Source organism: Diabrotica undecimpunctata, chromosome 5 (genome assembly GCF_040954645.1).
Source record: "Diabrotica undecimpunctata isolate CICGRU chromosome 5, icDiaUnde3, whole genome shotgun sequence".
NCBI classification, from domain to species: domain Eukaryota; kingdom Metazoa; phylum Arthropoda; class Insecta; order Coleoptera; family Chrysomelidae; genus Diabrotica; species Diabrotica undecimpunctata.
Window position 1 is genome coordinate 69,123,453 of NC_092807.1, and position 17,963 is coordinate 69,141,415.

At 31.8% G+C, this 17,963-nt stretch overlaps 1 protein-coding gene across 9 annotated transcripts in view; it reads left to right on the forward strand.

Annotated features, from left to right (window-relative positions):
* The first annotated feature begins 4,593 nt into the window (after positions 1-4,593).
* The window catches only part of LOC140441375 (uncharacterized), a 209,791-nt gene continuing 196,421 nt past the window's right edge, over positions 4,594-17,963 (forward strand). For 7 of the 9 annotated variants that reach the window (XM_072532080.1, XM_072532074.1, XM_072532081.1 and 4 more), the window contains exons 1-2: positions 4,594-4,830; positions 4,884-5,128. In XM_072532080.1, coding sequence (XP_072388181.1) covers positions 4,773-4,830; positions 4,884-5,128 — 303 coding nt within the window. In that variant the 5' untranslated portion in view covers positions 4,594-4,772. The remainder of the gene's footprint in view (positions 4,831-4,883; positions 5,129-17,963) is intronic. The other 2 variants (XM_072532079.1, XM_072532075.1) reach the window with 2 other exon arrangements.

The following is a 17,963-nucleotide window of genomic DNA, read 5'->3' on the forward strand; positions in this document are numbered from 1 at the left end:
GTCAACGAGTCTCGTTCATTATTTTAATAAATTGTTTTCACCAGATATGTATAGTCTTGTTGTCAAGAGAACTAAAGAAAAACTCGCAACTTTTCTGCCAAAATATCAACAATATAAAAAAGACAAATCCGAGTTGGCTGATATTGATGAAATGGAATTGAGAGCTTTCTTGGGACTGCTTCTTTATACTTCTATTTATAAGTCAAATCATGAGGAAGTATGAAGTCTGTTTGCTACGAACGGAAAAGGACGGCCTATATTTAGAGCAGTTATGTCGCAGAAACGTTTCCTGACCCTGATGGCCGCCTTAAGGTTTGATGATGCCTCGGACCGAGAACACAGAGCAAGGGATAATTCAGCTGCTGCTATCCAAGAATTGTTTGACTTATTTGTAAGCAATTTAAAAGATGCATATATGGTTGGGAAAAATGTGTGTGTAGACGAAATGCTGGTAGGCTTCAGAGGCAGATGCCGCTTTAAAATGTATATTCCCAGCAAACCCTGTAAATATGGGATAAAACTCTTATGTATGACTGATGCACGAACTGAGTATTTACATATTGCTTACATTTATGCTGGGAAACGTTCAGATGGATGTAGCCTCACAAATGAAGAAAAAAGAATGAGCATACCTACTCAAGCAGTTATAAGATTAGTCAAATATCTTTACAATACTAATAGAAATGTAACTGGCGACAACTGGTTTAGTTCAGTTGATTTAGTACATCATCTACAACATAAACTCACTTACGTTGGCACAATGCGAAGAAATAAAAAAGAACTTCCTCCACAGTTCCTTCCGCGACCAAATCATAATGAAGGCGACACTTTGTATGGATTTACCAAAGACCTAACACTTTTATCCCGTACAACTAAGAAAAATAAACCTGTGATATTAATTTCTTCCGTGCATCATTCCATAGAAGTAGATACAGGTAATGGACTACCAGAAATAAATTCTTTTTACAACTTGACCAAAGGGGGTGTAGACGCGATGGATGAAAAGTGTGTAAAATATTCCTGTAGCCGCAGAACACGTAGATGGCCCATGGCTATAGGCCGTGGTAAAATAGTAGACGTATATTAAGTAAATTCATACATTATGTTAACTTCGATTTCCGAAAATAATTGGACTAGATTCAAATTTATAGAAACACTGGCCGATGAACTCATTTCCTCACATTTACATAGAAGATATGAAATGCCAACATTGCAAAGGCAGCTGAAAGAACTGATCGGAAGTATCCTTGCATTCCCGAAAATAAGGCTAACGAAGAAGAAAAGCTTGAAATAAGAAAATATTGCTACACCTGTCCATCCAAATTAAGAAGAAAGACTGCATATTTATGTACGTGTCAAAAGCCAATTTTACCAGGGTAGAATAGATTTTTGTTTTTTGTGATTTGCAGGTTTTGTGCAGAACTGCAATTATGTTGTTTTAAACAATTTTTTTATATAACATGTACCTATTTTTAAACACACATATATTAAGTATATTTGTTTGTATGTTTAATTTTTTTTGGAATATGACTTTAAAAATTTTGTGTTACCATTGTTTGATACCAAAAACATGTTACCATTTTTTCTGTTTTTGTTATAAGTCCTACAGTTTGATTTTTTTCTTTTTCACTAAATAAAAATGACATTACAATATTGTTATATAATTAAAAACTGTTTTATTGCATTTTTTAGGTGCCAGCTTGACAAAAACAGCTTTTTTAGCCAGGAGTCTGTCAGACTCATGGTCGCGGTCGCCATTTATGTAATTAAAAATAGGGTCACCAGTTAAGGCTTAAGTATAGAATTATAAACAGCAAATCTAAAAAAATAAAGACAACGCAACGTTTGATCGGAGCGATTGCTTATTAAACAACGTGGGGAACCTTGTCTTATATCCTCTAAAATTAACAATGTTATGAGATGAGCTTGTAACTCATAAGTCATTCAACATTCAACCCATTAGTACCATCACAATACACATCTCATACATGATACAGCATGTCATCAGATCAATATTTATTCAACACTTCAGCCTGGTTGATGTAACGCAACGTAAACGCTAGTGACATTTTTCCTTATTGGTTTAAACCAAGTTTTTGAAATTAACATTTTTAATTTGGTACTTTTATTGATCTGTCCGTTTTATACCTATTATACACGACTGTATGTCTCAACTTATCAACAATTTTTCATATATTTTTTTAAACATAACTTCAATAGGTCACGTGACAAAATGTTGAAAAGATGGAACACTGAACATGCTGATATGATAACGTCAATGTCAATAACGTGTAATTTTCATCAGTCAAGTCAACGCAAGCTCGTGGTGAGCTAAGCGAAAGGAATGTATGAGAAATGTGGTTGTATAGAGATAAATCAATATGAAAGAAGAACAATATCAGTTATCAACAATATCAATTGTCATTTAGTTACATTCAGTGTGGTGTGTGGTGCTGTGGTTAATTATTTGTAATTCTATATCACATTCTATATTCTATCACAGTATATTATTGCTAATAAAGAATATAGTTATTTTTTGGCAGAAGTATAGAGAAAGTGCCGATGAAGTTGGCTATAAACGTCATGTCAAATTTGTGTTTGCGGTATTGCCATGTCCTTATTATGTATATGTTTTATGCCTCAAATATGCTTTGAAACAGTACATTTTTATTATATTATTTTATGAAATCGGGTATTTTTAAAAAAATTTTAAAAACACGAACGAATGAATATTTGTTTTTGGTACTAGTTTAATAAACCGGAACCGTGTCTACGGAGATGAAATTTATATCAATGAATTCTACTTCACTTACTAATGATTGTGCAATGATTTTTATTCGGTGCAAAGCGTTCTTTTTTATATAATTCCGATTTAAAATATGCCCGATTTTTAAAAGCCACCGCCATTATTTACCATGAAACAACAAGAAATGACAGGAATGACAACTGTTTCTTATGATCAAGAAGGGTAATTTTAACCAGTGTTGCCATAGTTATTCAAAATTATGTTTTCTAATGAAAAATAAAAATTTACCTAAAACTTAAAACGAATAAATTATTACCTACTTTTAACTGAAAAGTATAGCTTTTTTACAAGGGTCAGTTTAGATTTGGTTACGTTACTATACGTTTATTATCACGTTTTCTTATGAACAATAAAAATTTTGATAAAATTTTATTCTTATTACTGCTTTTTTACCATCGTTAGATTAGATTTGGTTACGTTGGTTTAGTTTTAATTTCATGTTTTCTTATGAAATATAAAAATTTTGATTTTTAATTATACAAAATTTTATTCTTATTACTGCTTTTTTACCAGCGTTAGGTTAGATTTGGTTACGTTGGTTTAGTTTTAATTTCATGTTTTCTTATGAAATATAAAAATTTTGATTTTTAATTATATTATAACATTTTATTTATTTATATTACTGCTTTTTTTTACCAGTGTTAGGTTAGATTTGGTTTTTTGGTTTACATTTTTAATAATAAAATAAGACGATGGTTAACTCGTTTTGCACGTGGTTATTAAGATTGTATCCACCTGTTTTAATTAAGGTAATTTTCATGAAATTTTTAGATCTTTTAAAGGTTAAAACTGGCAACAATGTCAAAAGTACATAAAATTTAACTTCTTGTGCATGGCCGCCATATTGTTTTGAAATAAAAATCTTGATTATTTTAAACAATTTTACCCATTTTTTCATAATTTAACAGTAAAAAACAGTGAGATTTAATATGTTTTAGTTACGTTTTTTTTATTAAGACATGTATATATACTTTTCTTTGCTTTTTATGTAATTTTTTTTTGATTCATACTACTTTTTTTGTTATTTTTTCTGTATTTTTGATTATTTGGGCACTTTTACTAGTTTAAAGCAAAGAAAACATTAAAATTTGAGGTTTTTTTTCACTTTTTCGGCTAAGTCCACAAAAAATTTGGCATTTTTGAGGCGTTCCGGCTTACTAAATAATTACCTTGTTTTTTTTATATAAGTTGCAGTTAGTTATTAGACAAAAAAAATTATAATTGGCCTTTAGTAGATTAGCAAATAAACTTGGCAATAATGTCAAAATTTTGAAAACCCTAGTTGCCAGTTTGCATCAGATGTTTAGCAGATTTAAATTTTATGACCATTTTCTTATAATTTTGTGATGAAATGGTACCTGAATACCGTCTTGTTAATGTATTAGCTAGTTACTGGAACTTGTTCAGATCGTTACTACATTTAAATTGTGTGAATTTGTGTATTTTATATACAAAATTTAAATTAAAAATAATGCCTACAACAATTGTTGAACCAGAAAGGGTGTTAAATGTACAAGAAATGCGAGAACGTTTTAATTTAAGCGATTTAAGTTTTATAAGTGCGTTTGACGCTTTAGTGTGGTGCGTAATTTGATTAAAAATAGCATCCTTAAATTAAAGGTAATTTAAATTATAATAAATTAAATTTAAATTAATTAAACTTCTTTTAAATACTTTAACTTTAAAAGAATGTTTAGTAACATTAATTAATATTATATCGCATATATTTCTTGATTTATTTGTGATATGGCAACACTGCCAAATTCAAATCTGTCCGTCTCCGTCATTTGTAGCTAACTTCCTATACTCACTTTCTCTATACTTTTGCCTATTTTTTATATTTATTCTTTAGCAATATACTGTGATTCTATGCTTAACATTATAACATTTAAAATTGCTTCTGTGAAATATACATGGGTATCAGTATTTGTTTTGATTTCAGTTTTAGTTTTGATTTTTATGAATAATGAACCAAAATAAAAAATATCAAGATAGGACTAAAAGACTGTATGTGAAATCAGCACGTAATTAGTAAAAACATAAATTGTTTAGCACATTTTAGTTATTTGTATTTTAGGAAGTCCTTCACCAAAAAAAGTGGAGCCTGATATGGACAATGAAAATTGTCCTCTTCCAATAGCTTGTACTCAAGAAACCAATGATAATGTGGATGTAGTATGGGATTGGAACTCACCACAAGCAAAAAGACATCCCAGAAAATGCCAGAAAAGATTACTAGTACAATCTCCTAAAGTTCCATTAAAAAGACATCCATCCAGTAGTTCTGCACAGGATTTAGAAAAGTTAAGAGAAGAATTACAGGTAGTTGTTTATACATGTAGGTAGGCTAAATGTTTCTCATGCAGATGGTCCCAAAATCCTAATAGAACATAATTCTAATGATTCCTAAACACTTTCAGGATGGGTCTAATTTTACAAGTAATTACCAATAAAACATTGAAATTTATAATGTTTCTTGTCCCCAGGACAATAGTTCTGTTTTGGTGTATTTGTATTTTAAGTGTGTAGAAATATCCCAAAAAGGGTTTTGAATAAAAAGTAACCATAGAATCCATAAAAAATATGCAACCCACTGGTGTACCACACTGTCCTCCAGTAATAAGCCAGCAATTCACCTCTGGATTGCAAGGGAGTCAGGTACAGTTTTCAGTGGTGCACCACTGATGTAATAGAAACATTTAGACATCTGTATGCCTCTTTTGTTGTTGGTTATAACATGTGCTTTTGTAATTGTGAAAATTATCAAAAAATGTGGTGAAAAAAAAGTTACTTGAAATATCAAAGTCTTCAAAATACTTCAACTAGCAAATTGTAGCAATCAATTGAGAGTGAAACTCTCAGAGAGTGTAGTATACTTGCAACCACACCATTTTCAGGAATATCTTCTAGAACAGCTGTTTTTTAGATAATAGTGGCGCTAGGGATGATTCTGACTTTGCATTATCAATGCATCTAGTGTATCTTTGTTGTTAACAGATTTTGATGAAGTAGGGTAATAAGTAAACTAACAACAAACGAAAGCACCCCCTCTAATTGAGTGGAGATCTATCAGTAAGATAAATTCATATGTCAAATATGATTTTGAAGAATACCAACAGTCAGATTACTTTTCACCTAACAATGTTGTCATATTGTATATACGAATTATTTTTATCAGAAAAAGTACTCATGGTAAATGCAACAAATAGTTATGCTGAACACTGTGTTTTGCAAAGAGGCATAAAAATATGATTGGACACCTATTGATTATGACTAAGTGAAAGTTTCTTGTGGCATTAATTCTTATGGGTATAATTAATTATCCTGATATCAAATTATTTTGGTCTAATAGAGTTCCAGCCAAAAAGTTTATGATAGAATACTCTCTCCAAACTTTGAGTATCACTTGATTAGGCCGAGTCTGACACTGTTTCCCTCTACCCCTTTTTTTCTGGGGCATTTTTTCTCTATTTTTCCCAAAACATTTCACCTGTCAAACAGGAAAATCAGAAAACATGTTCTGTCAGACAATATGAAAAGTTGTTTTGGCTGCTGTTAATGAAAGTACCCTTAAAAATTAGCTGGTTATCTATGAATTTTGTCACAGTGATTTTTATGACCTATATTTATCAATAGGCAATTTTATTTCCTTGTTTTTCTTATAATTTTTAAGTAATTAACCCTTCAATATCACAGTTAAGATTCAAACTTGAAATAACTTATAATACAAAATCAATATCAAAAAGTGAGACTAAAAATATAACAAGAACAAAATTCAACAATACTAATATACATATCACATACAAGAGATCTTTTTAACTGAGGTAAAGTTATATTGAAAATATCAAAATCGATAACATTTAATAGCCCCATGTATCTATCCCATGCCTAAATCAGCCTGTGATAGTGTTCTAAGAAATAAATTGTATGAAGCCATGGATGAATCCCACATTCCCGATAAACTGATAAGATTGGTTAAGGCTACAATGCGTAAAGTTGTTTGCAAAGTCGAAATACAGGGCAAACAATCACAGGCATTTGATACGCATGTTGGGCTGCAACAGGGAGATGCACTGGCGTGTCTCCTTTTCAACATAGCTTTGGAAAAGGCGGTCAGGGATGCCCAAATAGACAGCAGAGGAAACATTTTTAATAAATCATCCCAAATTTTGGCATATGCAGATGATGTTGATCTAGTTGCCTGCACAACACGCAAGCTACAAGAAATGTATACCACCTTGTCAAACGCCTCAAAAAATATGGGCCTGCAAGTAAATGAAAATAAAACTAAGATAATGGCATCAACACCCAACAATAGAGCCAGAAACATTGGCCACCAATTCACGGTTGATAATTCTACCTTTGAAGTGGTGGACAAATTCACATATTTAGGCTCCCTGATCACCAAGGAGAACGTCATGATGGAAGAAATCAAGCTAATGAGAAGCAGAAACTTAAGCCAAAAAACAAAAATAACCATATACAAAACCCTTATACAACCAATGTTGACATATGGGTCGGAGACATGGACCATTTCCAAGGCAGATGAAAATCTCCTTATATTTGAACGAAGGATCCTGAGAAGAATATTTGGTGGCATCTGTGAAAATGGTGTTTGGAGAAGGAGGTACAACTACGAGATATATCACAGATATAAACATATATTTGGTGGTAAAGACGTAGTATCTTTTATAAAAATAGGAAGACTAAGATGGGCAGGACATCTGGCAAGAGCACAGCAGAACAACCCTCCTAGAAGAATCCTTATGTCACAACCTGTGGGAAGTAGAAGTAGGGGTAGACCAAAACTCAGATGGAGGGATGGTGTAGATGAGGATGGCAAATAGGCGCAGCAAACTGACAACAGTTGGCAATGGATAGAACTGACTGGCGTAATAGACTTGGGAAGGTCAAGGCTCTTTTATAGGGCTGTAGCACCAATGATGATGATGATCTATCCCATGGGTTTTGAATACCATAGGTTGTTCTGTGAAAAGGAATATTGAAAACATTGTGGTAACATAGATCTTGATGGAGAACATTAAAGTTAATCTGGCTTAACAGATTTTGGACAATAAATAAATCCATGTATGATCTTATATATAAATATAGTTCCTGATATATCACGCCAGTTCTTGAGTGAGGGTAAAGATAATTGTTGTTCGAAGTTTGATAGAGGAATAATCATGATTTTCAATAGAAGTGTGGAATGTTAAGCACAATATCTCAAAAACTTATGCTGGACTCTTTCTATGGTATCAATATTGTTCTGAAAATAGGGTGAAAAAATAATTGAACAGTATTCCAAAATAGTTTGAACTAAGCAACAATACACTAATCTTGTTGAATCAATGGAAAAATACTTGCAATTCCTAGTAACGAAACCAAGAAGTTTGGTTACCTTTATTGAAATAGAGTTTATGTGGCCACAGAAAGTAAGCTTCTCATAAAAAATTAGACCCAAATCCTGAATAGAAGAATCATAATTCAGTGACTGATTATTAATAGTATAGCTTGTTTCAATTCTATTGACTTTACGAAAAAAACTTATAAAACAATAGTTTTTTACATTTGAGTGGACTTTGTTCTGATTGCACCAATTTTGTAGTCTGTCTAAGTCATCTTGCAACAAGGCGTGATCTTTTGAGTCATCTGCCATTATTAGACATTTGCTATTTAGGAAACAGGAAGTAATGTCGTTAACAAAGATATTAAAAAGAAATGGAAAGTGTGGCCTCCTTGAGGAACTCCAGATGTTACTGAGATACTATCAAACAGATGACAACCTATGTTGACTCTTTGACTTCTACCAGATGTATAGTTTTTAATCCATTCAACAAACCTGACATGAAAGCCTACATTAATTAATTTGCCCAAAAGTATTTGGTGATCTATATCAGGGCTTCTTAAACTTTTTTATATAGCTTAGCCCTTCAAGCTTAGGAAATTTTAAACGACCCCCTCCTCCATATAATGAAATATATATTAACCGTAGATGTAGATGTAATATCGCACTATTTTACAATGTAAATAAAATAAGGATTAAAGAATACGTACCCATTCATTTCACATATATATAATTGGAAACGTTGACGGGATATCGGTCGTAATAAAACACAAGAAATAGAATGACATAAAACTATATCTATATATTCAATAGAAAAAATAAACTTTTGTAACAATTTTTTTTAATTAAAACATATTATTAACATCAAACAATATTAATGTGACGGATGTGATTGTTTATTTTTACACAAATAATTAAATCTAGGCTCAATTTGAGTTAGTGCAGATCGTAATAAATTTTCAACGTTTATTAAAGTTGAACGGTATTTTGATTTTATGTAAGTTAATGTGGAAAAGGCTGATTCACATAAATATGTTGTACAAAATGGCAGTAATTTGTTCATTGCCATTTCCGATAGTAGGGGATATTCTGATTTGATTCCTATCCAAAATTCATGCACAGGCACTTGAGAAAATCTGAGTCGCAAGGTAGTATCACTTGTTACTTCGGCAAATTCTTCTTGTGCTTTTAAGTTTAAAAAATTAATTTCTTACATTTCAATTGAAAATGGATTGCAAATCCATTGTTGTGTATCGATATCATTGGGAAAATACCTATGCATGTAAACTTCCATATCCTTCAAATGATTAACTATAATTTTTGTTATAGGAGTATCTTTTTTTGAAATATTGTTACTAATTATATACTCGTCAGTAAATGGAAACATTTTGAGCGATCCACTTTCCACTCTGTTCTTCCATATAAGAATTTTTTTAACAAAGGCCTCAAGTTTATTTTTTAACATAAACATATTAACGCAGACTCCCTGCATTGATAAATTCATATCATTGATTTTATCAAAAATATCTGCCAAATAGCATAGCTTGAGAAGCCATAAATTATCGTGAAAATAATCGGCCAAATTAGAATTTTGCTCTGTTAGAAATATAAGAACTTCATCTTTTAAAGTTAATAATCGTTTCAAACTTCGACCTCTTGATAGCCAACTAACTTCAGCATGTAGTAATAAACTTGTATAATCCGAATCCATATCAATGCACAAATTTTTAAACAATCGACTATTAAGTGCTCGACTTTTAATAAAGTTAATGATTTTGACTGCATCAAAAAACACAGTGTTTAATTCTGGTGCAATTTTTTTAACAAGTGCCTCTCGGTGAATCATACAATGTGTAAATGTAATATGATCATTTCCAGCTTTAACAAATGCTGTAAAACCAAGATCTTGTCCAGTCATTGCTGCAGCACCGTCCGTGTACACACCAACACAATTTTTCCAATTTAATCCTTCTTTTTCAAAAAACTCATTTACTTTTTTATATATATCTTTTCCACGAGTATGACCTTCCAGAGGACGACAAAACAGTATATCTTCATGGATGCTTCCCTCATAAATATATCTTACAAAAAGTAACAACTGTGCCATTTTTTAAATGTCTGTCGACTCGTCCAGTTGTATTGCAAACTTTGAGCTGTCTTTAAGCCTCATAAGAAGCTGTTGAAATTGATCATTGCTAATGTCTGAAATTCTTTTGGACACAGTGTCATTTGATAATGGAATTTTATTAATTTCAGCAGCATACTGTTTTCCATGAACAATTTCAGACATTCTTATAGCTTCAGGTAGTAAAAGTTGCTCACCAATAGTAAAAGGCTTTTTCGTTTTTGCTATCAAATACGAAACTTCATACGATGCCAATAGATATCTATCATTCAAAGTAACGTACTTCTCCAAAGTGTTCTTTTCTTTATTTGATGTTTCCAAAAGACGCTCAAAATATTCTATTGGCTTTTTTGATAACGTCGCATGTTTAGTATTCAAATGTCGTTGCAGTTTTGACGGTTTCATGCTTTCTGCAGCCAAAACTTCTTTGCAAATTAAGCACACTGGTTGTTCTTCATTGTTGTGAGAAGAGCATGTGAAGCCATACTGCAAATATGATTCGTCATATTTTCTTTTTTTTGTTTTGCTAGAAGTCGGATTTGAAGCACTGCAACTTGGTTGTGACGGTGTGGCAGACTTATTAGTTGGAATTTTAATTAGCCATTTATCCATGATGGTTAAATAATAATAAATAATTAAACAAAAAATGTAGTTGAACTTTAACGTAATAATTAAAAACACCAACTGAAAATTACACAGTAAATACACACATGTCACTACGAAGACAAAGCTGAGTCCAAACTGAAGTACAAACAGAAAAATAACTACACTCGAATCTTTACCAGTGCAATGACAACAAATTACGATCAGATCAACCCCGACGCATGGCGTGTTCAAAGTGTGCAGCGCACAAAGGCACCGTATCACAAAGACGCCGAAAAAGAAGCTTTCATTTAATTTTTTTTATTCTTTTATAAAAATAATATGCCGATTCGCCTAGCCTAGCTTGATTATGCTTCCGTATTGTATGTGTAAGCTGTAAGGCGACGCGGCATCTGAGTACTTATAATCACTAAGTTATCTTGCAAACACTGGCGCCGGCGGCCAGACATCAATGTCGAACGTTCAGTTGAAAATCGAGGAGCGCGTTGTATTTATTATTTTAAATGCTACTTCCATATTTTCATTTATAGGCCCTACATAACAGTTTTGCATTGCCACTTTTCTCAAAAAATAGTTATAATAAAACTACAATAGTATTTTGTATGATTTTTATTTGTATTTATATTTGTACGTAGTGTGTATACCAATTTTAAAATTTTATTTATAATGATTGAAAAGTATTAGATCTTTGCGACCCCCTTTCAGTAGTCTCGCGACCCACAGTTTAAGAAGCCCTGATCTATATGATCAAATGCTTTGAAAAAATGTGTATATTGCATCTACCTGTTTAGTCTTCCATTTGAGATAATAGGTATATCAGATTGATAGCAAACCAAGTTTGTTGAAGTGGATTTTTTGCTATGAAAACTATATGATTGAGATATTCATTAATATAACGGCATTACAAGGGTACAGACATACTTTTTCAGCAGTAAGCTTATTGGGCAGCTCATTTATGCCATTAAAAATATCGGTCATGGTAATCTTAGAAGGACAAATATTTGTACTAAATTTGCCATTTAATGGATGGATAGGTACATAAAGTTTGTTATTTGGTGAATACGCAGTTTGGAAGAAGTGCGTAAATAAATTAGCTATGTCTTGACCATTTGTTGCAGATTGGACTTGATAAAGTAGGGAGTTATGTAGGTTATGACTAGATCGCTTATCATTGATGTACTTCCAAAGTGATATTGGATCATTTTTTAAACCAGTATCTATACCTTTGATATAGTTGCTGAAGTAAATTTCAGGCAGTTGTTTACATTCAGCTCTTAGGTGTGAAAATCTAATATAGTCATCATCAGAACGATTATTAACATAAATATAGCGAGCATTTTTTTTTTCTCCAACGCCAGTCTTCTAAGATCAGCAGAGAACCACTTGGGAAAAGTTGAAGTTCTATATTTCTTCAATGGCACAAAGTAAGCAATTCCTGTAGAAAGAACTTCATAGAATAATTTTGTAGCAACATCAATATCATTAAGGCTGTTTTATCGGCGCACCAAAACCTAGGGACAGTGTTTTCTCTGTTATTTACCGACAAAATGTCTCGAAATTTGGACACGTTATTCGAAATTATGTTGCCTTTAAAATGATGGTTTTACTTTTTTTTATTTTTTTGAAACTTCTGTTGAAAAATTGGATTATACTGTTTAACGTTCTATTATAACCAAACTTTTTACGCCCATCACTTAAAGGAGTTTTTTTTTCTGTAATCGTTGATTTTTGTTTCACCTTTCTGTGTCCAGTAATAGTCGAGAAAAGCGTGTTCCAACTTTAAAGAAAATTGCTAAAAAATACTAAAATCTAATAGTGAAACGTGTTACTCATCATTGGCGCTTAGTTTCATCGTTATCGCCTTCGTGACGTCAAATCTCATGAACGTACGGTCAGTTAGTTCGTGTTAAAACTAATTTGAATGGAGAATAATGTATTTGTTGTCATTAAACTACCCGTCGGCCGGCGGCACTGAGTAAAGATGGTCTGGCGTAAGCAGTGTAGAAAAGTAAGTGATATGCCCATTTCAAATCGCACTTGCTTGAACTGCTAAAACAGCCTTAACCATACATACTATCGAGGCTTAAACAACATTCATAACCCACATGATGGATGCTAGGATCTACAAGAGGATCGCTTGTTTTTAAGATATTTAGCTTCCTAACATTAGAAAAAGCTAAATCCAAAAATACATTACGATTATTGAGAATATTATTATGTTGATACAATTTTAAAAAACCAAAGGCTTGAGCAATATTCACAGTTGGATCACCTGCAGGGCAATTCACCATCACATCAAACTCATCATTCTCCCATGATGCATTGGGAAGATTGTAAACACCAAAAACTTGTGTTGAGTATTGCAGAACATTTTCCACAATTTGACAATGCCAGTTGTATACTTCGAGAGGTGATTGTGGAGGTATGTAGACACCACCGACCACAAACTTGGCTTCATTAAGTTGACATAAGATTATTTGTTCAACCCGATCTTCACGAATGTTAATGGTTTGTGATTTTAGCTTGTTGATAACTAACACTAGTAGTAGTAGTAGTAGTATATTATATATATATATATATATATATATATATATATATATATATATATATATATATATATATATATATATATATATATATATATATGTAAATACTTTTTTCTTTTTGGGTGTGGTAGTCAATAAAAAATAGAGCTTTGCTAAGGCGTACTATTTATTCTGAATCCAAGCTTTCGGTGGTTTTTTGCCACCTTTATCAAGGTCTACAAAGAAAATTACTATGTTGTAACAATTTGAATGGTGCCAAAAAAAGGCTGTAAAAAACTATAAAAAACTTACCCGAATGTAAGATTCGTGGCATAAACAACAACGTTAAATAACATGATAAAACTGAGGTTGCAACTAAACTTAAAAATGTTACTGTTAAAAAAACACTTTAAAAATTACTAAATACGTTAAAAGTTAAAAACAAAATGACGGACGACATTTTAAAACAGTCGTCGTTGCAGGCTTGATTTCAGTCACATTTCACGAGCAGAAAGAGAAAGTAAGTGGACAATTATTGTTTAAATAGTTTGGAGAAAATACAAAAAACAACTTTGAAAATAACGTCTCACAGAATACTGTTAGTGAATTTTGAGTACTACCAACTGTATTACCAACTTGAAATTAAGCGGGAAATTAAAAATGTAATTTATAACATAAGCAATCGAAAGAAAATAGTATTTAGTAAGTAGGTTCAGAAAAAACAACTCAAAACAAAACAAAACTGAATTAGTAATTGCAGTTTGATCACAAATATTCAATTAATAATGAAATTTCAAAAAAAAAGGAAAGAAACAAAGAAAAACTCTGAGATGCAAAATAGCCTAGTCAAAAGTCAATATAAAATTGTAAATTTTGCTAAGATTCTGGATCTCAGATCTCTTATTAAGATTGTTATTATCACTCTTGCTGATATGTACCATCTCTAAGAAAGTTCTCTTGAATTTATTTTTCTCTCTGGCTAATATTTTTACATTGTTGAAATCTATCTTATGGTCTAGATCGATAGTATGCTCTGCCAAAGCACAAGTAGGTTTGTTTAATCTACAATCACTCTTATGAGAAATAATACGGCTAGACAGATTCCTTCCAGTTTCACCAATGTACGTGGATGGACATTCAGTACATTGAATGCAATAAACAACATCTGTAGTCTCTAGAGTGGTTAGGGGTTGTTTTATTTTGCTATACAGCTGACGTATGGTTTTGGTGTTCTTGTTAGCTATTTTGATATTCTTAAAGTCTTTAAAAATCTTAGTGAGTTCAACGGTTAGTTTCGGAATACATGGAAGGGCATAAAAATACACACTTGTTGGAGCAGAAATATTTTGTGCTGAGGGCACTGATTGTGACATAGTAAGTATGTTGTTTCTATTAACAAAGGGGACATTAAAAATTAATTTATTGATCAGTCTTAGAGGATATGAATTTTCAACAAAAATATTGCGTAAGAGGTTGAGATCATGTTGGAGATAATCCGGATGAGCCAACCTTTTGACACGTTCTTTCATCGCTAGGACTAAATTAGTTTTCATCCTAGGAGGATGGTAGGAGTGGTAGCTTATGAATCTATTGCTACATATGGGTTTTCTATACCATTGTGTTTTCACAACATAATCCTCACCTCTATGCAAACTCATGTCAAGGAAAGGCAAAGATCCCTCCCGCTCCTATTTAACGTGTTAACGTTAAATGTGTTCAACCAACAAAACCCACACTTGCAATTCACATGCGAGGAGGAGCGGGAGGGATCTTTGCCTTTCCTTGACATGAGTTTGCATAGAGGTGAGGATAATGTTGTGAAAACACAATGGTATAGAAAACCCATATGTAGCAATAGATTCATAAGCTACCACTCCTACCATCCTCCTAGGATGAAAACTAATTTAGTCCTAGCGATGAAAGAACGTGTCAAAAGGTTGGCTCATCCGGATTATCTCCAACATGATCTCAACCTCTTACGCAATATTTTTGTTGAAAATTCATATCCTCTAAGACTGATCAATAAATTAATTTTTAATGTCCCCTTTGTTAATAGAAACAACATACTTACTATGTCACAATCAGTGCCCTCAGCACAAAATATTTCTGCTCCAACAAGTGTGTATTTTTATGCCCTTCCATATATTCCGAAACTAACCGTTGAACTCACTAAGATTTTTAAAGACTTTAAGAATATCAAAATAGCTAACAAGAACACCAAAACCATACGTCAGCTGTATAGCAAAATAAAACAACCCCTAACCACTCTAGAGACTACAGATGTTGTTTATTGCATTCAATGTACTGAATGTCCATCCACGTACATTGGTGAAACTGGAAGGAATCTGTCTAGCCGTATTATTTCTCATAAGAGTGATTGTAGATTAAACAAACCTACTTGTGCTTTGGCAGAGCATACTATCGATCTAGACCATAAGATAGATTTCAACAATGTAAAAATATTAGCCAGAGAGAAAAATAAATTCAAGAGAACTTTCTTAGAGATGGTACATATCAGCAAGAGTGATAATAACAATCTTAATAAGAGATCTGAGATCCAGAATCTTAGCAAAATTTACAATTTTATATTGACTTTTGACTAGGCTATTTTGCATCTCAGAGTTTTTCTTTGTTTCTTTCCTTTTTTTGAAATTTCATTATTAATTGAATATTTGTGATCAAACTGCAATTACTAATTCAGTTTTGTTTTGTTTTGAGTTGTTTTTTCTGAACCTACTTACTAAATACTATTTTCTTTCGATTGCTTATGTTATAAATTACATTTTTAATTTCCCGCTTAATTTCAAGTTGGTAATACAGTTGGTAGTACTCAAAATTCACTAACAGTATTCTGTGAGACGTTATTTGCAAAGTTGTTTTTTGTATTTTCTCCAAACTATTTAAACAATAATTGTCCACTCACTTTCTCTTTCTGCTCGTGAAATGTGACTGAAATCAAGCCTGCAACGACGACTGTTTTAAAATGTCCGTCATTTTGTTTTTAACTTTTAACGTATTTAGTAATTTTTAAAGTGTTTTTTTAACAGTAACATTTTTAAGTTTAGTTGCAACCTCAGTTTTATCATGTTATTTAACGTTGTTGTTTATGCCACGAATCTTACATTCGGGTAAGTTTTTTATAGTTTTTTACAGCCTTTTTTTGGCACCATTCAAATTGTTACAACATAGTAATTTTCCTTGTAGACCTTGATAAAGGTGGCAAAAAGCCACCGAAAGCTTGGATTCAGAATAAATAGTACACCTTAGCAAAGCTCTATTTTTTATTGACTACCACACCCAAAAAGAAAAAAGTATTTACATATATTTTTTCCAAACTAGTCAAAAAACTTTGGACTACTATATATATATATATATATATATATATATATATATATATATATATATATATATATATATATATATATATATATATATATATATATATATATATATATATATATATATATATTTAGGGCTGCAGTCAGAAGGTTGACCGGGATTTTAAAGAAACACTCTCTTGACTTTTTGTCTAGCTTTCGGAATTGTTTTATTCCTTCTTCCTGATGGTGGGTGTGTCATCCATCATCAAAAGATGTCATAGAATAACCAAAGTTTTACTATCCTTACCAAAATTTTAGAATGTATTTTGTCCAATATTTTATGTTTGTATTATTAATGTTGAGGATCAAAGCTTATCATAAATAATCTCAACGACTACGTCTTGAAAAAGGAATAAAACAATTCCGAAAGAGCTAGACAAAAAGTCAAAAGAGTGTTTCTTTAATATCCCGGCCAACCTTCTGACTGCAGCCCTAATAAACTGGTTGTTTGTTTATATAGACAGTCACTAATATCCAACATATATATATATATATATATATATATATATATATATATATATATATATATATATATAACTTTGACTGGTTTAGCTTGATTCTAACTGGACACTTTGCCAACTCAGATAACGTGTGATATGGTGGAATCCTCCTATTGTAAGCCAAGTAAACGAAAGACCTCGCAAACCTGAGATTTGTCATAGCTAATGCGATCAGCTAATACATTAGTTATGTTCAAGAATTTTATAAATCTCATAAGATTTTGAGCTCTATCTATACGTTGTTGTATAGAAAACTGAATTGGCTGTTGTTTGTGAATTGCTATTTTCCATTAATGTAATCTTTCCTTTGAGACTGCTGATTTCTTCTTCCAGCTTGGCAAATCTTCGCACAAACATATGGACACTTAAATGCATCACGACAGGTAGTGCAAAAGTACATAAGTAGACGTTTCTGCAATGTGTATCCTTAAACGGCAAGTACCGAGATCTTGGGAACAAGCGCTACAATTATTATTGGTCATTATAACATCAAAATTTTATCTTAAAATATTTCAGCAATCCTCGGCCTTTTGCAGCCGAGGCCGATTATTTATGAAATATAAAAAGCAATAATCGAATTAACTAGTACTCACAATATTATTTTTAATAAGTTTAATTCCTGTTTTAATTTCATTATTATTTGAACAATAAGTTGGTGCATGGAAATTTATCTAACT